This window comes from Nycticebus coucang, chromosome 17 (genome assembly GCF_027406575.1).
Source record: "Nycticebus coucang isolate mNycCou1 chromosome 17, mNycCou1.pri, whole genome shotgun sequence".
In the NCBI taxonomy this organism is placed as follows: Eukaryota; Metazoa; Chordata; class Mammalia; order Primates; family Lorisidae; genus Nycticebus; species Nycticebus coucang.
Window position 1 is genome coordinate 89,972,660 of NC_069796.1, and position 19,900 is coordinate 89,992,559.

At 46.3% G+C, this 19,900-nt stretch overlaps 1 protein-coding gene and 1 pseudogene across 5 annotated transcripts in view; one reads left to right on the forward strand and one right to left on the reverse strand.

The window, feature by feature from the left end:
- The window catches only part of STX18 (syntaxin 18), a 149,755-nt gene that overhangs the window by 9,067 nt on the left and 120,788 nt on the right, over nucleotides 1–19,900 (reverse strand). For all 5 annotated transcript variants that reach the window (XR_008375295.1, XR_008375294.1, XM_053567405.1 and 2 more), the window contains exon 7: nucleotides 15,573–15,661. Coding sequence is in view for 3 of the 5 variants with exons in the window: in XM_053567405.1 (XP_053423380.1) it covers nucleotides 15,573–15,661 (89 nt within the window). In the remaining 2 variants the exon portion in view is untranslated. The remainder of the gene's footprint in view (nucleotides 1–15,572; nucleotides 15,662–19,900) is intronic.
- Nucleotides 18,392–19,172, forward strand: LOC128569260 (40S ribosomal protein S3a-like; annotated as a pseudogene).

Consider the following 19,900-nt stretch of genomic DNA (forward strand, 5'->3'; position numbering starts at 1 on the left):
CCATCTACCTCATGGATTCTTGATGCCACCGGAAAAAAACCCAGTTTTTTTGAGGAAAAGAGGGAAACAGGTGCCTCAAGGGATCAAAGGTGGTAAGGGCTGAAGACAGGTTTTCCAGACAAATGTGAGGTTACTGGAGCACTAAGCGGCCTGGCAGGGCATGTGCTGACCAGTAGTGTCAAGGCTGCTGACAACACCGCCTTGCACCAGATGTCACAGTGGCTTCTGAAGCTGTCTAAATGACAAACCTATTGCTGGGAGGTAGGGGTAGGTGGTGGCTGTGCCACGTGGCCATAGGAGCAAGTACTTGGGACCTTGTGGGAACCCTGGGCCAGTCACTGGCTTCTAGGGCCTGTTTCTTGCACACAGATGGGATTCATGTCTTCCTGCCTGATTCTGAGGGTAAGGAGCCACAACTGGACACTCAGAGCCTCCACCTTCTCAGCAGTGTGATGCTGGGCATGCAACTCATCTGTCTTTGTCTTTGTCACTGAGATGGGGATAACAGTACATAGGCAGCGGGACTAGGAGAGTTTGTGGAAGAACACATAAATTAAAACATATGACTTGTTTACGAAAGTGCACCACACATGGTGAACTCTCAATAAATGCTAAGTATCATGATTTAATCTCTAGAGATCTAGAATATACAAAATGAGTTGGCTAAAAGTTTGGAAGGCCCCTTCCACCTCTCCGGTCATTGTTCTGGAGGACTGCTGTGGCACTTGGCCATCTCGCATGCTCAGGCCTGAAAGTACACACCCAGCATCTTCTGGAGCTGGCTGAGCAGCAGCAGAGAGTGTCTGTGTGGCCATGTCACCTTCCCACACAGACAGGGGCTTTGAAAGGAGCAGTGAGTGAAAGGCATGGTCCCTGCAGTCAGCACAACAGACAGGGGTATCTGTGCCCCGTGATGACAAACCTGACCCCAACGGAGGAAATATTAACACTTTACCCGTCCATGCAAAGGAAGAGCCTAGATGATGGGGAAGGTGGGCAACCTTACTGGGATCAGGGACTGGTTCTATGGAAGACAATTTTTCCACAGACCAGGGGAACCGAACTGAGGATGGTTCCAAGATGATTCATGTGCATTACGTTGACCCCAGACCATCAGCATTAGATTCTCTGATGAAGCTCAGCCTAGATCTCTGCATGTGCAGCTTACAGCAGGGTCCGTGCTCTTAAGAGAAGCTGATGCCACTTGTGACCTGACAGGAGGCAGAGTTCAGCTGGCGATGTCAGCGACGGGGCGGCTGTCAACACAGATGAGGAGGAAGTGTCCCTGGTTCCAACAGGCCCCACCTCGGTCCACAGTCCGGAACCTCGGGGCCTGCAGCTCTACTACCTCTGCTACTTGTGACAGTTCTTTTAGGGTGTTGATTTAGATGAAACTCAAGTCAATGAAGCTTATTTTCTTGCCTCAACTTAAGATTGTAAGTGGATAAAGAGGACTCACAGTCAACTCTGTGTAGGCCCAGTGCTCCTGTTCTTTCACCAGATCTCAAGGGGACCGTAGCATTAGGCTGTCATGGACATCCCTGCTGCCACCTTCCTCTGGTCACTTCCCATGGCTATTAGGTCATTTCTGAACTCTACTACACCTTTGCTGCTAATCAGGAGAAAGGCAAATCTTCAGGCAAAAAATAACCTTCAGTATTCTAGCTAGTTCCTTTATGCAGAGTGGTAGAGTGCATTAAAAAAAGCCCACCACAGAAAAGTAAATTCTGCTTAAATATAAATGTATTCTTTGTTAATGAAGACATTTTTATCTCTAGCAAAGAAATGGATGTTACAATATTTTGTAGAACATAACTCATTTCCATAAATAAATCTGTTTTGTATAAATTGATGAATAACTATGAGGTTCTAAGAAACTTTTGCCATCACTTGGCTATAAGAAGTGAGTATGATCCAACAGTTCTTCACATTCATCTGTTGGCTTTTCAGCCTCAGCCTGCCCTCCAGTGGGGTGTCTCCCATGGTGGCGGAGTGTCTCCTGATTGGTACAGTGTCCCCAGGGTGGTGGAGTGTCTCCCATGCTGGTGGAGTGTTTCCCATGGTGGTGGAGTGTCTCTCATGGTGGCGAAGTGTCTCCTGATTGGTAGAGTGTCCCCAGGGTGGTGGAGTGTCTCCCATGGTGGTGAAGAGTCTCCCTAGTGGTAGAGTGTCCCCCAGGGTGGTGAAGTGTCTCCCATGGTGGCGGAGTGTCTCCTGATTGGTAGAGTGTCCCCAGGGTGGTGGAGTGTCTCCCATGGTGGTGAAGAGTCTCCCTAGTGGTAGAGTGTCCCCCAGGGTGGTGAAGTGTCTCCCAGGGTGGTGGAGTGTCTCCTAGGGTGGTGGAGTGTCTCCCATGGGGATGGAGTGTCTCTCAGGGTGGTGGAGTGTCTCCCATGGTGGTGGAGAGTCTGCCACGGTGGTGGAGTGTCTCCCAGGGTAGTGGAGTGTCTCCCAGGGTGGTGGAGAGTCTCCCAGGGTGGTGGAGTGTCTCCCAGGGTGGTGGAGTGCCTTCCATGGTGGTGGAGTGTCTCCTAGGGTGGTGGAGTGTCTCCCATGGGGATGGAGTGTCTCCCATGGTGGTGGAATGTCTCCCATGGTGGTGGGAGAGTCTCCAGGGTGGTGGAAAGTCTCCCATGTTGGTAGAGTGTCTCCAGGGTGGTGGGGTATTTCCCAGGGTGGCAGAATATCCCCCAGAGTGGTGGAGTGTCTCCCAGGATTGTGGAGTATGTCCCAGGGCTGTGGAGTATCTCCCATGGTGGTGGAGTGTCTCCAGGGTGGTGGAGTGTCTCCCACGGCAGTGGAGTATCCCATTGTGGTGAAGTGTCTCCCAGGGTGGTAGAGTGTCTCCCAGGGTGGTGGATGATATCCCACGGTGATGGAGTGTCTCCCATGGTGGTGGAGTATTTACCATGGTGGTGGAGTGTCTACCAGGGTGGTGGAGTGTTTCCCAGGGTGGTGGAGTGTCTCCCATGGTGGTGGAGTGTCTCCCATGGTGGTGAAATGTCTCCCTGGTGGTGGAGAGTCTCCCATGGTGGTGGAGAGTCTCCCAAGTGGTAGAGTGTTTCCCATGGTGGTGGAGTGTCTTCCACGGTGGTGGAGAGTCTCCCATGGTGGTGGAGTGTCTCCCAGGATTGTGGAGTGTCTCTCAGGGTGGTGGAGAGTCTCCCAGGGTGTGCAGTGTCTCCCACGGTGGTAAATTGTCTCCCACAGTGGTGGAGAGTTTCCCATGGTGGTGGAGTGTCTACAAGAGTGGCGGAGTGTTTCTCGTGGTGGAGAGTCTCCCGAGTGGTAGAGTGTCTCTCAGGGTAGTGGAGTGTCTCCCATGGTGGTGGAGAGTCTCCCACAGTGGTGGAAAGTCTCCCGAGTGGTGGAGTGTCTCCCAGGGTGGTGGAGAGTCTCCCAGGGTGGTGGAGTGCCTCCCAGGGTGGTGGAGTGTCTCCCAGGGTGGTGGAGTGTCTCCCATGGTGGTGGAGAGTCTCCCAAGGTGGTGGAGTGTCTCCCAGGGTGGTGGAGTGTCTCCCAGGGTGGTGGAGTGCCTTCCATGGTGGTGGAGTGTCTCCCAGGGTGGTCGAGTGTCTCCCAGGGTTGTGGAGTGTTTCCAGGGTGGTGGAGCGCCTCCCATGGTGGTGGAGTGCCTTCCATGGTGGTGGAATGTCCCCAGGGTGGTGGTGTGTCTCCAAGTGTGGTGGAGTGCCTTCCATGGTGGTGGAGTGTCTCCCATGGTGGTCGAGTGTCTCCCAGGGTTGTGGAGTGTTTCCCAGGGTGGTGGAGCGCCTCCCATGGTGGTGGAGTGCCTTCCATGGTGGTGGAGTGTCCCCAGGGTGGTGGAGTGTCTCCCACGGTGATGGTGTGTCTCCAAGTGTGGTGGAGTGTCTCTCAGGGTGGTGGAGTGTTTCCCAGTGTGGTGAAGTGTCTCCCAGATTGGTGGAGTGTCCCCCTTTCCTTTCTTCCCTATATGTGTTGTTTCCAGGGAACCTTATTCAAGCCTTTGCCTCAAACACCAGACTTAAGGCATCTCTCACACACGCATCTCTAGCCTAAGCCCCAGACCCCATGTGCATAGACACCTTCCTTGAATGTCTCACAAGTATCTTGCACTCACACCTGTCTAAAATGAAATGCGTCATCCCTCCCCTGGCCTGCCTCCCTCCCTCCCTTGATTACCCAAGTTAGAAACCTCAAGGCTCTTCCCAGCTTGTATTTGTCCTCAGTGGGCCTGAGTCCAGTCTAAGGCGGCCTGACAAAGCTCTCAACATTGCCTTCACGGCCCTTCAAGGCCCTCCTTGTTGCTCAGCTACCCTGGACAGCTGGCTGACTGAGACCTTTGCTACTGCCGATACTCCACACACCTGAAGCCTCCAGGGCTTACATTTGCTGGGTTTGGTGAGCAATCACTTAATCAAAGTTAGAGAGTGTATTTTGGAACATGAGAGTCTGGAGAGGAAGGCAGGGGCCTCATAGGACACTTTAAAGTGTTTGAGTTACTTTCGTAACTTAGTATCATTTTTGTCTATAAAATACTAAGACAGAGGGGGAGACAAGATGGCGGACTGAAGCCAGCTTTCAACAAAGGCTCCCGTCCAGAAGGAGAGTTAAGGGACAGGAATTTAGTAAGTATCCTGGTGGACTTGAGCCTCACCAAGAGAGAAGGCTGACGAACGCACATCAACACCGCTGAGGCAAGTTGTGATCACAAGGACGCAAACAAAAGGTACAAAATCCACCACCAAGCGGACGGGAGTCCCCCTCCCCCATGAGACCGGCTCTAGAGCCCCAAAATTGAACAAGCGGGCAGAAATTAAAGGCCCTCCCACTACACTCCACGGGAGAGACCTTCTAAAAACTGGACCTACCTCCCCTACTGGGGTGCCGTGGCGTTCTCCTGCCGGACATAGGGCTGAATAAAACTTTGGGAATCCTTTGCCGGCAACCCTGAATCCCCGGCGCTCCCCTCCCGCCCACTGAGGTCTGGAGGCCTGTCCCCCAGGACTTCGGATCCTTGGGTGATTTCTCAAGGGGAGTGGACAGTCCCCGAGTTGCGACTGGTCAGCATTGACTCTGAGGCGCGCCGAGTGAGGAGAGGGCACCGGGCTGAGGGGGAGTCACGCCTCGCGGCACTTCCCTGCGGTGCAGTGCACCAACCCTCCCCGGGCATACGGGGCCCAAGACTGAATAAGACTCTAGCCTCCCCGCTGAGAGCTGAGAACCCCTACTCTCACTCGGGGTCTGAGGGCCTATCCCCCAGGAGTTCGGCTCCTTGGGTGATTTCTCGAGGGGAGTGCACAGTGCCTGAGCTGCGTCAGGTCAGTGCTGACTCTGGGATACGTGAGCGAGGAGAGGGCACTCTGCTGAGGGGAAATCAAGCCTTGGCGGCACTTCCCTGCGGTGCAGTACAGGAGCCCTCCCCGGACCGTAGTATTGCGTAAAACTGAATGGAACTCTAGCTTCCCACCCCCACTCCCAATCGGGGTCTGGGGGCCCATCCCCCAAGAGTTCTGATTCTTGGGGGATCTCTTAAGGGGTGTGGACCCAGCACAAACTGCGGCCGCTCAGTGCTGACTCTGGGGCGTGGGACAGAGGAGAAAAGGGTCGCCTGAGTGCCCACACCAGAGCAGCAGTTCCCTGGAGGTAGATCAACAGCCGTTTTTTCTTTAACGGCAGAACGCTCACTTCTGGATATTCTGAGGCCACACCCCCTGTCTCCCTGGGCAACCAGAGGAGGCCACCGGCCACACGGCTCACAAACCCGGGAAGCTTCCAGGGCGGGGCCAACCCAGAGAGGTGTTCAGACGCAATTCTCCAACAGCAAAGACGTTTGAACTCAAAACAGCCCGTCTTCTGTAGGCCACGACAGGAACAGAGACAGAACCTCACAAAGTTGTCTGTTCTGTTCTGTTCTGTTAGCAGCATCCATCAGGGACGGGGCTAAGCCTGAGTGAACACCTCCTTCCCATCACCTGCATCAAACACTCAAAGATGTCAGGCCCCATCTCCTCCTGCTAGATAGTGGCAGTCTGCGGGGGCCTGGCAGACTTCCTTGCGATTCAGGCAGGTGCAAACCCCTGGAGTGTCTGTTCACTGCAGGCAACTGGGTTAGCCATCTGCAGAGATACCAGTGACTGGGTCCGACGGAGGGGCAAAGTGGGGAAGGAGACGTCAACCTTCCCAGACTGCTCTGTTTGCTGGGTGGCTCCTCCTGACTCCACGCTGCACTGGGGTGAGCTGTGTCAGAGGAGTCACCAGGCCCCTGTGATCCAGTTCCCAGAGACCTCTTGAACCCTTCCACCCGAGACAAGTGCCGATTGAGACAGTTGATTCGGACCTTTTGAACTGGGCTAATAGACTGAGGACTTTTCAGGCGGTGCCCTGGGTGTACGATTGTAGGAAGGTTTGATTCTCCTTTTCCAACTGGGGCCAGAGGTGGGCAGGCGGGGTGACTTAATTGCTGATTTTTCCACACAGCTGAGACTTCAAGCCAGAGAAGAAGTTGCAATAGGATCGAACAGAAACCAGCTGAAAACAAGACAGAACCACTTTGCTCCACCACACCAGACAGGGCCCCAGTTTCTCAGGCCACAACACTGTACGGGCCCTCGATAAAACCCCAGGGGAAAAACCAAAGGGAGTAAACCATGGGGCGGAATCAGCGGAAAAACTCTGGTAACATGAATAACCAGAATAGATCAACCCCCCCAAGAAAAGATACGGCAGATGTGATTGAAGATCCCATTCATAAACAACTGGCTGAGATGTCAGAAGTCGAATTCAGAATTTGGTTTGCAGACAAGATTAATAAAATGGAATTAGGAATTCGAGGAGAAATTCAAAAATTGTCTCAAGAATTTAACGAATTTAAAGACAAAACCACCAAAGACTTAGACACACTGAAACAAGAACTTACAGCCCTCAAAGATATGAAAAATACAGTAGAATCCCTCAGTAACAGAATGGAGCAAGCAGAAGAACGGATTTCTGACATTGAAGATAAAGTCTTCGAACGCTCCCAATCTCTCAAAGAGGAAGAGAAATGGAGAGCAAAAACGGATCACTCACTCAGAGAACTCTCAGATAATTCGAAAAAAAACAACATAAGGGTTATAGGAATTTCGGAGAACGATGAAGTAGCTGCCAAGGGCACAGAGGCCCTTCTACATGAAATTATGAAAGAAAATTTTCCAGACATGCCTAGACAATCTGAAATTCAGATAGCAGACAGCTTCAGAACCCCAGCACGATTCAACCCCAATAAGCCATCTCCCAGACATATCATAATTAGCTTCACTAAAGTTAACATGAAAGAGAAGATTCTCAAAGCAGCCCGGCGAAAGAAAACTATAACGTACAAAGGTAAGAATATTAGAATAACTGCAGATCTCTCTGCTGAAACTTTTCAAGCAAGAAGAGGCTGGTCATCAACTTTTAATCTCCTAAAGCAAAAAAACTTTCAACCCAGGATCTTGTATCCAGCTAAACTGAGTTTCATCTATGATGGAGAAATTAAATACTTCAATGACATTCATATGTTGAAAAAATTTGCCATAAGTAAACCAGCTCTTCAGGATGTTCTCAGACCTATCCTCCACAATGACCAACCCAATCCTATACCACAAAAGTAAACTCACTCAGAAACTTCGGATCAAACTCCAACTTCCACACTGGCGAAAGGATTAAAAATGTCCACTGGACCTTTGAAAAACTCGATACCCAAAATTCCACCAGACTTATCAATACTCTCCATCAATGTGAATGGCTTAAACTGTCCTCTAAAGAGGCATAGGTTAGCTGACTGGATACAAAAACTCAAGCCAGATATTTGTTGCATACAAGAGTCACATCTCAACTTAAAAGACAAATACAGACTCAGGGTGAAAGGATGGTCATCCATATTTCAGGCAAATGGTAATCAGAAAAAAGCAGGTGTTGCAATTTTATTTGCAGATACAGTAGGCTTTAAACCATCAAAAGTAAGGAAGGACAAGAATGGTCACTTCATATTTGTTAAGGGTAATACTCAATATGACGAGATCTCAATTATTAATATCTATGCACCCAACCAGAATGCACCTCAATTTATAAGAGAAACTCTAACAGACATGAGTAACTTGATTTCCTCCAGCTCCATAATCGTTGGAGATTTCAACACTCCCTTGGCAGTGTTGGATCGATCCTCCAGAAAGAAGCTGAGCAAAGAAATCTTAGATTTAAACCTAACCATCCAATATTTAGATTTAGCAGACATCTACAGAACATTTCATCCCAACAAAACTGAATACACATACTTCTCATCAGCCCACGGAACTTACTCCAAAATTGATCACATTTTAGGTCACAAGTCTAACCTCAGTAAATTTAAAGGAATAGAAATTATTCCTTGCATCTTCTCGGACCATCATGGAATAAAACTTGAATTGAGTAACAACAGGAATCTGCATACCCATACAAAAACATGGAAGTTAAATAACCTTATGCTGAATGATAGCTGGGTCAGAGATGAGATTAAGAAAGAAATCACCAATTTTTTGGAACAAAACGACAATGAAGACACAAACTATCAGAACCTTTGGGACACTGCAAAGGCAGTTCTAAGAGGGAAATTTATAGCACTGCAAGCCTTCCTCAAGAGAACGGAAAGAGAGGAAGTTAACAACTTAATGGGACATCTCACGCAACTGGAAAAGGAAGAACATTCCAACCCCAAACCCAGTAGAAGAAAAGAAATAACCAAAATTAGAGCAGAATTAAATTGAAAACAAAAGAATAATACAACAGATCAATAAATCAAAAAGCTGGTTTTTTGAAAAGGTCAATAAAATAGATAAACCTCTGGCCAACCTAATCAGGAAAAAAAGAGTAAAATCTCTAATATCATCAATCAGAAACAACAAAGACGAAATAACCACAGACTCATCAGAAATCCAAAAAATCCTTAATGAATATTACAAGAAACTTTATTCTCAGAAATATGAAAATCTGAAGGAAACAGACCGATACTTGGAAGCACGCCACCTTCCAAGACTTAACCAGAATCAAGTGGAAATGTTGAACAGACCCATATCAAGTTCAGAAATAGCATCAACTATACAAAACCTCCCTAAAAAGAAAAGCCCGGGACCAGATGGTTTCACATCAGAATTCTACCAAACCTTTAAAGAGGAATTAGTACCTATATTACTCAACCTGTTCCAAAATGTAGAAAAAGAAGGAAGACTACCCAACATGTTCTATGAAGCAAACATCACCCTGATCCCCAAACCAGGAAAAGACCCAACAAGAAAAGAAAATTATAGACCAATATCACTAATGAATATAGATGCAAAAATATTCAACAAGATCCTAACAAACAGAATCCAGCAACACATCAAACAAATTATACATTATGACCAAGTTGGTTTTATCCCAGGGTCTCAAGGCTGGTTCAATATACGTAAATCTATAAATGTAATTCAGCACATAAACAAATTAAAAAACAAAGACCATATGATTCTCTCAATTGATGCAGAAAAAGCTTTTGATAATATCCAGCATCCCTTCATGATCAGAACACTCAAGAAAATTGGTCTAGAAGGGACTTTTCTTAAACTGATAGAGGCTATCTACAGCAAACCCACAGCCAATATCATATTGAATAGAGTTAAATTGGAATCATTTCCACTCAGATCAGGAACCAGACAAGGCTGCCCATTGTCTCCATTGCTTTTCAACATTGTAATGGAAGTTTTAGCCACCGCAATTAGGGAAGAAAAGGCGATCAAGGGTATCTATATAGGGTCAGAAGAGATCAAACTCTCGCTCTTCGCAGATGATATGATTGTGTATCTGGAAAACACTAGGGACTCTACTACAAAACTCCTAGAAGTGATCAAGGAATACAGCAGCATCTCAGGTTACAAAATCAACATTCATAAATCGGTAGCCTTTATATACACCAACAACAGTCAAATTGAAAAAGCAGTTAAGGACTCTATCCCATTCACAGTAGTGCCAAAGAAGATGAAATATTTGGGAATTTACCTAACAAAAGACGTGAAAGATCTCTATAAAGAGAACTATGAAACTTTAAGAAAAGAAATAGCTGAAAATGTTAACAAATGGAAAAACATACCATGCTCATGGCTAGGAAGAATCAACATTATCAAAATGTCCATACTACCCAAAGCAATATATAATTTCAACGCACTCCCTATTAAAGCTCCACTGTCATATTTTAAAGATCTTGAAAAAACATTACTTCGTTTTATATGGAATCAGAAAAAACCTCGAATAGCCAAGACATTACTCAGAAATAAAAACAAAACAGGAGGAATCACACTACCAGACCTCAGACTTTACTACAAATCGATAGTGATCAAAACAGCATGGTATTGGCACAAAAACAGAGAAGTAGATATCTGGAACAGAATAGAGAACCAAGAGATGAATCCAGCTACTTACCGCTATTTGATTTTTGACAAGCCAATTAAAAACATTCAGTGGGGAAAAGATTCCCTATTTAACAAATGGTGCTGGGTGAACTGGCTGGCAACCTGCAGAAGACTGAAATTGGACCCACACCTTTCACCATTAACTAAGATAGACTCTCACTGGATTAAAGATTTAAACTTAAGACATGAAACTATAAAAATACTAGAGGAGAATGCAGGGAAAACCCTTGAAGAAATTGGTCTGGGTGAGTATTTCATGAGGAGAACCCCCCGGGCAATTGAAGCAGCTTCAAAAATACACTACTGGGACTTGATCAAACTAAAAAGCTTCTGCACAGCTAAGAACACAGTAAGCAGAGCAAGCAGACAGCCCTCAGAATGGGAGAAGATATTTGCAGGGTATATCTCTGACAAAGGTTTAATAACCAGAATCCACAGAGAACTCAAACGCATCAGCAAGAAAAAAACAAGGGATCCCATCGCAGGCTGGGCAAGGGATTTGAAGAGAAACTTCTCTGAAGAAGACAGGCGCGCGGCCTTCAGACATATGAAAAAATGCTCATCATCTTTAATCATCAGAGAAATGCAAATCAAAACTACTTTGAGATATCATCTAACTCCAATGAGACTAGCCTATATCACAAAATCTCAAGACCAGAGATGTTGGCGTGGATGCGGAGAAAAGGGAACACTTCTGCACTGCTGGTGGGAATGCAAATTAATACATTCCTTTTGGAAAGATATATGGAGAACACTCAGAGATCTAAAAATAGATCTGCCATTCAATCCTGTAATTCCTCTGCTGGGCATATACCCAGAAGACCAAAAATCACAACGTAACAAAGATATTTGTACCAGAATGTTTATTGCAGCCCAATTCATAATAGCTAAGTCATGGAAAAAGCCCAAGTGCCCATCGATCCATGAATGGATTAATAAATTGTGGTATATGTATACCATGGAATACTATGCAGCCTTAAAGAAAGATGGAGACTTCACCTCTTTCATGTTTACATGGATGGAGCTGGAACATATCCTTCTTAGTAAAGTATCCCAAGAATGGAAGAAAAAATACCCAATGTACACAGCCCTACTATGAAACTAATTTGGGACTCTCACGTGAAAGCTATAACCCAGCTACAACTTAACAATAGGGGGAAGTGGGAAAGGGGGGGTGGGTAGAGGGAGGGGAATCGGTGGGATCACACCTGTGGTGCATATTACAGGGGTATTTGCGAAACTTGGTAAATGTAGAATGTAAATGTTTTGGCACAGTAACTGAGATAACGCCGGAAAGGCTATGTTAACCACTGTGATAAAAATGTGTCAAATGGTTCATGAAGTGAGTGTATGATGCCCCATAATCATATCATTGTATACAGTTATGATTTAATAAAAAAAAATACTAAGACAATTCTACTTAATATTCAGAAGAAGCACTACAGGGGCTGAAGGAGCACCCCCAGCATAAGTCCCAGGAAGGTCTTGGCTAACAGTACCATCAAGATCAGTTTCCAGTTTTTTGTGTTTTTTTTTTTTTTTTTGAGACAGAGGCTTGCTCTGTTGCTCTGGGTAGAATGCAGTGGTGTCATCATTGCTCACAGCAACCTTAAACTCCTAGGCTCAATCCATCCTCCCTCCTCAGCCTCCCGGTTAGCTGGGACTACAGGTACCTGCCACCACACCTGCCCAATTTTTCTATTTAGTAGCGATAGAGTCTTGCTCTAGCTTAGGCTGGAGTTTTGAGTTTCTAAGGTGATGGTTTTAAGGGAAAACCACTCAAAGGGAATACGTTGGTGTAGAAGTGTCTTGTGTATGAAACCTGTATGCTCCCGTATGACCCGACACTGCTGTGACTACAGCCTGCACACACAGTCCCTCCCTGCACATGGAGCGCCTGAGCACTGAGCAGGGAGAGGCTGTCTGATCTTTTTAATTTTACTGACTGTCACTCTGAAGGGGAAAAGCAAGAGAACTCAGATGTACTTGTACCGCGTGTGCCTGGCACTGTGGCATGCATCTCTGGGCGAGCTCACTCTGTCGTTAATCCTACCTATAAGGTGGCCGTTATTTGCCCATTTCATGGATGAGGAAATGGAGCCCAGAGTGGTGGGAGGGCACAGGTGGCAGTGATGAGGTCAGGTGTGGATCCCAGTCAGATGACTGCAGGGCCCATATTCTTCCCATTAGACTGTGCTACCTCTTGCCTTCTCGATTTTGTTTTTACTTGTTCATGCCTTTGTAGGAAAGAGAAGCCAGTCTCAATCCTTTATTTCAGGGATGGAGAAGAAATAAGTCTGGAGAGCAAGAAAATCCTAAGCCAGTCCTCTGCTCTCGGCAGCCATGCTCATAGAACAGGTATGGACCTGGCCACCCCTGCAGGTCCTCAGCCTGCACACCTATGCCTGCAACAACACTGCAGTGAGCCCAGGTGGCTGTTCTGCAGGCTGGCCTACGTCAGTATGCCACGTTGTTCCTATGGGGTTCCAGTCCCTGGACTACCAGAGTCAACTGGGGACAAATGTGAGCCATGAAGCACCAAAAAAGGTGCAGGGTGTGGAGACAGGCCTGTGGGACAGAGCTGGGCTCAGATGCTCTACCATCTCCTCAGCCACAGGCAGGGCTTTGGAGGTTTTGTGCCTCATTTTCTCAACTGTGTAACATGTTGATTCCTACTTCACTGGATTGTTACAAAGATTAAACACAACGACACGGCTCGGCGCCCGCAGCACAATGGTTACGATGCCAGCCACATACACTGAGGGTGGTGGGTTCGAACCAGGCCCAGGCCTGCTAAACAATAATGAGAACTGAAACAACGACAAAAAATAGCCAGGTGCTGTGGCAGCGCCTGCAGTCCTAGCTACTTGGGAGGCTGAGGCAAGAGAATGGCTTAAGCCCAAGAGTTTGAGGTTGCTGTGAGCTGTGACACCACAGCACTCTACGCACGGTGAGACTCTGTCTCAAAAACAAACAACCCTCCCCCAAAGCCCCACAACATACAGAAAAGGCTTGGCATACAGAGGACATTCTCAAGTATAAACAGTAATGCTGATGCTGACACAAGAGTCTACTAGTAATTACTCCTGCTGATCCAGCTTTAGCACTGAAATCAGCCTGAAACGTCTGTACTATGCTCATCAAAGTCATTTATCCATTCAACTAGTAATGCCAAACCTGATGTAGGTTCTCAGAACACGGCAGTGAAAGCAACGTAAGATTCTGCTCTGAGGCCAGGTGTGGTGGCTCACGCCTGTAATCCAATCCCAGCACTAAGGGGGGCCCAGGCAGGAAGATCAGATGAGCTCAGGGGTTCCAGACCAGCCTGAGCAACACAGCAAGACTCTGTCTCTACCAAAAATAGAAAAATTAGCCAAGTATGGTGAGCATGCCTGTAGTCCCAGCTACTCAGGAGGCTGAAGCAGGAGGACTGCTTGAGCCCAGGAGTTTAAGGCTGCTGTGTGCTATGGTTGACACCACTGTACTCTAGTTGAAGTAACAGAGTGAGACTTGTCTCACATTAAAAAAGGAAAGATGCAGCTCTCATGGAGCTTGTGTGCTAGTGGAGGGGTGAGGGAATAAAGTCAGGTAATGGGACAGAATGGCTGGTAGTGACGTCAGGTGGGCTGGCCAGAAAGGTCTCACTGATGATGTAACATCTGATACCTGTGAGACAGGACAGTAGGGGGAGTGACCAGCACCACACACACCTCCATCTCAGGGGCTCAGGGCTGGGAAGAGTCACGGCTCACGCTCCACTGCTCGTCCTCTGGAAGGCTGGACACCCAGCTCTGCCACTGATCAGGGGCTATGGGCAAGACCTGTCCTTGTTTTCTTGCCAATATTAAAAGGAGATAGGATCTGGCTCTACCCTGAGCTAAAACAAAAAAAAAGAAAAGAAAAGAAAAAAGGAGATGGGGATGCCCCAGCACTTCCTGGTGAAATTACTAAGAAAACATGGTGAAAACAAGCACTGACTGTCTGCTAGCTGCAAACTACTACGCACATGGAAATGCTGCACACACAGGCACAGCTCTGGAGAGCAGGCCAGCGTGAGGGGCACTCACACTCGAGCGTGGAGGCCGTGCTCCATCAGGGCTGCTCTGGGAAGCCTTGGTCCCAGCACCAGGTGCACTGCATCTGGCTCCCCGCACACCCACATCCAGGTGAGCAGCACACACACTGCTGACACAAGTTGGCAGGAGCCCAGGCCAGACCCATGAGCTTTCTTTTGAAATCCACCCAGAGATGACAAACTATAGCACTCAGCAATCAGGGGCTGGGTAACGGAAAGGCAGTGATGTTAGTAAAGAGATTACTCTTTCCCTTTTGCAGTCATGACTTGCTCTTTTTTTTTTTTTTCAAGTTTCCCAAGCTTTATTTATTGCCAAAAAAGGGGCTCACCCTCGCCTGCCTCGCTGTCCCACCCTGGACGTTTTGTGCCCAGTGTGTACCATCTAATGATGGAATTTCCTGTTGTGTTTTTGTTTTCTGATTGATTATAAATATTTACTGTATACCCCTGTTTGCTTCAGGTTTCGTCTGGGGATCCAAGATCCCAGTGGCCTTGGGGGAAAAAGGGCGGCCTGGAGTCCCACCATTAGGCCCTGGCTGTTTGGAGACCACTGAAGGCCTCAGGGGATGTGCACACCTGCTCCACCTGCCCTAGCATGGAGGCCCATCAGGAGGGAGGCATGAGATGTAGCTGCCTTATGGCTCCGGCCTGAGTCCACTACCCACCACCAGCAAGACCTGCACATCCTCCAATGACTTGCTCTTTCTTCACATTACCGTAACACCAGGAATTTCAACAATTAAAAAGCACCATAGTGGCAATTATAAAAGATCCATTTAGTTTAGGAGGCTGTTTTACTGCTGCCAAAAAGACAAGCTGTTATTAGTAAAATTATTCCAAGGCAATTCCTTTTTCAAATTGCAACCTCAAATTTCAAACACAAAAAAAGCACACTATGAATTAGGAAATCAAGTGGGAAAGTATATATAAGATTTACAATTTTCATTTATACATTTATAATTTTAAATACTCAGTATAAAAATCAGGGCAAGGGCATTTAGGACGTCCTCCTATTCAGTGAAATAATCCTCCAAAAACCAGTTAAAAATAAAGGATCAGGCAGAGAATAGCATTACCATTTGTATTTCTTCTGGGGATAATTCATCTTCGCCTTTGCCATCTCCCCAGGTTCCCAATTCAGGTCGTGCTTCAGTCGAATTCTTTTCTGTTTAAAAAATATTGAAAATAGATAGAAGATCAAATATTCATTGTAGAATAGACTGGTTAGGATGCAGGCACACTACAATCACCAGAAGGACAGAAGCTCACAGCTTTGTCTGCATCTGATTACCTGCTGGCTGATATTCAGCTTATACCACACATAAGCTGTACACTGTCTTTGCATGTATGCACATGCATGTGTGTGACGGGGAGGAGGAGGACACACATGCAGTTTTAATGTTAAACTCATGTCAGCAACGGCTGCAAACTTCATGCACATTCTTCAGAACCAGTTTTAAAGTGTTTTACTTCAAGACACGTATGCTTACATTCTTTCCTCTACTTTTAAAGGTTGCAAAAACATATATTCTCATTGTAAAAAAAAATATATATATATATAATGTTTTATATATATATATATAAATACAGGAAGTGATATGCCACTCCCCAATCTATTACTCTTCCAGAAGTTACCTGCTCTGATATAGCTTCATAGACTTTACGAGCATATTCACATACAATACACAGCCCCTGCCCACCCCAATACTCAGAAATAACACAGTTTTGTGTGTATAGTCAATGGGAACACATTGTTACCAAATGTGCTTTTTATGATTTATCAATATATCTTGGAGGTCAGTCCATATAGCTCCACCTCATTCTTTAAAATTGCTGCCTAATATTCCAATGTAAAGGTACACAGTCTTTTCTTGTTGGGTACTACTGTTATGTTCCCCAGGAGCAAAGACAACAGACACTGTCGCAGGAACAGGTCTGTTTTGCTCCTAATGCCCCTCGGCCAATCTAGGAAAATGTGTTCAACCATCCTGGAGTCTAGTTATTGGATATATGAGGTACCTAAAGAGTTTGAGATGGACATATAGACCCCAAGTTTGTTGAGGGATTTTTATGGTGCTAGGCTTTGAAGATAAAACTATTCTTTCTGTAACCGAAACTCCACAGATAATCCTTCTGTTGCTTCAGGTTTTTCTCTAGCACCATGGTGCAGAGTCCCAGTCTATGCCTTGTGCATGCTGGACAACTTCTCTGGGATGGAGCCCTCAGCCTGGAACTGCTCAGGGTGCACGTATGGATATTTTAATGTAGAGAACTTTTTTTTTTTTTTGAGACAGAGTCTAAAGCTGTTGCCCTGGGTAGAGTGCTGTGGCATCCTAGCTCACAGCAACCTCCAACTCTTGGGCTCAAGTGATCCTCTTGCCTCACTTTTTCTAGTTTTAGTAGAGATGGGATCTCACTCTCGCTCAGGCTGGTCTCGAGCTCAAGCAATCCACCTACCTTGGCCTCCCAGAGTGCTGGGATCATAGGCATGAGCCACCGCGCCCAGCCTGGAGAACTTTTTGAGAACAATCAGATAAAACATGATAGACCCTCCAGGAAGAACATCAACACCATGAGCTCCTGGAAAGGACTGCTGCCACCGAGGACATGGGAGAGAGATCTGCACAGCTCATACAAGGAGTGGAGTGGGGACAGAGGGGAGCGGGACGGCAGGGATCCACCCAGGGTCACTCTGTGTCTGCCTGGCTCAGCAGTGAGTTGCCAAGTACTCAAAGGTAAATACTGATGCTTTTTCCTTTCTTCCTCAATTTCAGTAAATTTCCCATGGTTGCTCTTAGCCCCATGAGAAGGGGACAAGTCCAGGGTTTTTTTCTTTTCTTTTCTTTTTTTTTGTAGAGACAGAGTTTCACTTTATCCCCCCGAGTAGAGGGCCATGATGTCACACGGCTCACAGCAACCTCCAACTCCTGGGCTTAGGCGATTCTCTTGCCTCAGCCTCCTGAGCAGCTGGAACTACAGGAGCCCGCCACAACGCCCATCTATGTGAGACTGTGTCTCAAAATAAAAATAAATGGATTATTGTTATCATTATGTTCTTTTCTCCTATTAAAAAACGCTGGACTTTCTGTGGCTCAAAATCTAGGGTCTTTTAATAGGAGAAAAGAACATAATAACAATAATCTATTTATTTTTATTTTGAGACAGTCTCACTTTGTCTCCCTTGGTAGAGTGCTGTGGCATCATAACGCACAGCAACCTCAAACTCTTGGGCTCAAGTGATCCTCTTGCTTCAGTTTTTTCATTTTTAGTAGAGACAGGGTCTCACTCTTGCTCAGGCTGGTCTTGAACTCATGAGCTCAAGCGATTCACCTGCCTCAGCCTTCCAGAGTGCTGGGATGACAAGTGTGTGCCACTGTGCCCAGTGGTAACAATAATTTAGAGAAAACAGATCAAGCAAAAAGTCAATGGCTATTATTGGAAAGTAGCTATGCTTACCACCATGCCTCCAATGCTGCTCCCAGGTATGGTTATTATTGGTAATATGTGTTTATATACACACAAAATATGTGTCACTTTTTTAAAACTGCAGGCTTTAAAAAAAGGGAGGGTGCTGTTTTGTCCAGAACTGTCATTATAGAAAAAGATGTTGTAGGCTTGGTGCCTGTAGCTCAGTGAGTAGGGCACCAGCCACATATACCAAAGTTGGTGGGTTTGAGCCCAGCCTGGGCCTGCTAAACGACGACAACTGCAACCAAAGGATAGCTGGGCATTGTGACGGGCATCTGTAGTTGGGAGGCTGAGGCAAGAGAATCGCTCAAGCCCAAGAGTTGGAGGTGCTGTGAGCTGTGATACCATGGCACTCCACCAAGGGTGACAAAGCGAGACTCAGTCTCAAAAAAAAAAACAAAAGCCTTTTGGCTCGCTGAGCACCATCATGGCGGTTGGCAAGAACAAGCGCCTTACGAAAGGCGGCAAAAAGGGAGCCAAGAAGAAAGTGGCTGGTCCATTTTCTAAGAAAGATTGATATGATGTGAAGGCACCTGCTAGGTTCAGTATAAGGAATATCGGGGAAACACTAGTCACCAGGACTCGAGGAACCAAAATTGCATCTGATGGCCTCAAAGGTTGTGTGTTTGAAGTGAGTCTTGCTGATCTGCAGAATAACGAAGTTGAATTTAGAAAATTCAAGCTGATTACTGAAGATGTTCAGGGCAAAAACTGCCTGACTAACTTCCATGGCATGGATCTTACCTGTGACAAAATGTGTTCTATGGTTAAAAAATGGCAGACTATGATTGAAGCTCATGTTGATGTTAAAACTACCGATGTTTATTTGCTTCGTCTGTTCTGTGTTGGTTTTACTAAAAAACACAACAATCAGATACGGAAGACCTCTTACGCCCAGCACCAACAGGTTCACCAAATCCAGAAGAAAATGATGGAAATCATGACCAGAGAGGTGCAGACCAATGACTTGAAAGAAGTTGTCAATAAATTGATTCCAGATAGCATTGGAAAAGACATAGAAAAGGCATGCCAGTCTATTTATCCTCTCCATGATGTCTTCGTTAGAAAAGTAAAAATGCTAAAGAAACCCAAAACTCATGGAGCTTCGTGGTGAAGGTAGTAGCTCTGGAAAAGCTACTGGGGACGAGACAGGTGCTAAAATTGAACGAGCTGATGGATGTGAACCACCAGTCCAAGAATCTGTCTAAAATTCAGGCTTTTAACAATGACAAATAAAGAATCCTATTTGTCATTAAAAAAAAAAAAAGAAAAGAAAAGAAAAATGTTATAAAAGACTGGCTGAAAGCATCTTCTGAAACTGATAGGGTGTTTTTCTAAGATGTTCTTCAGGCAGGAGCATTTGTATTTTCATTCACCCACCACTGGCTCCAAGAGTTCCCTGTCTCTGACCTGCCCTCATTGTGGTCTCAATACAAGTGTTTCTTGTTATAGAATTTACCAAAACACCAAAACCAGAGATATAGCAACATTATTTATACCCAAACCAAGCACAGATTAACTCTGAGCTAGAACAAGAAAGTTGTTAGCAGAACTCACACTCTCAGATTTGTGGCCATCTGAAAACTTCTTGACCTGCTGCTTTAAGAACCAGCTAGAAGCCCAGTGCTCACACTCCAGACTGCCAGTGCCCTGGTGCCACAACCGCTAAGTGCAGACTCCTTAGTCTGGCATTTAAGGACTTCAATGTGCTGGCTCCAGCCTGCCTTCCCAACCTTCATCCCACCTCTCCTCCCCTTTCCTGTGTGTCCTGACCCCAGTGTTCTCTTCACTGACTCTATTCTAATCCCCTATGTCCTGCTTCTGGGCACGCCACCTCTGGGCACGTATTTGTGCGGCTCCCCACCTAAGGCAGACTCTCCTCAGTGCCACCTCCCTTGAAGGCTCCCTGACACTGCCTAAACTCCGTTCTTTCACC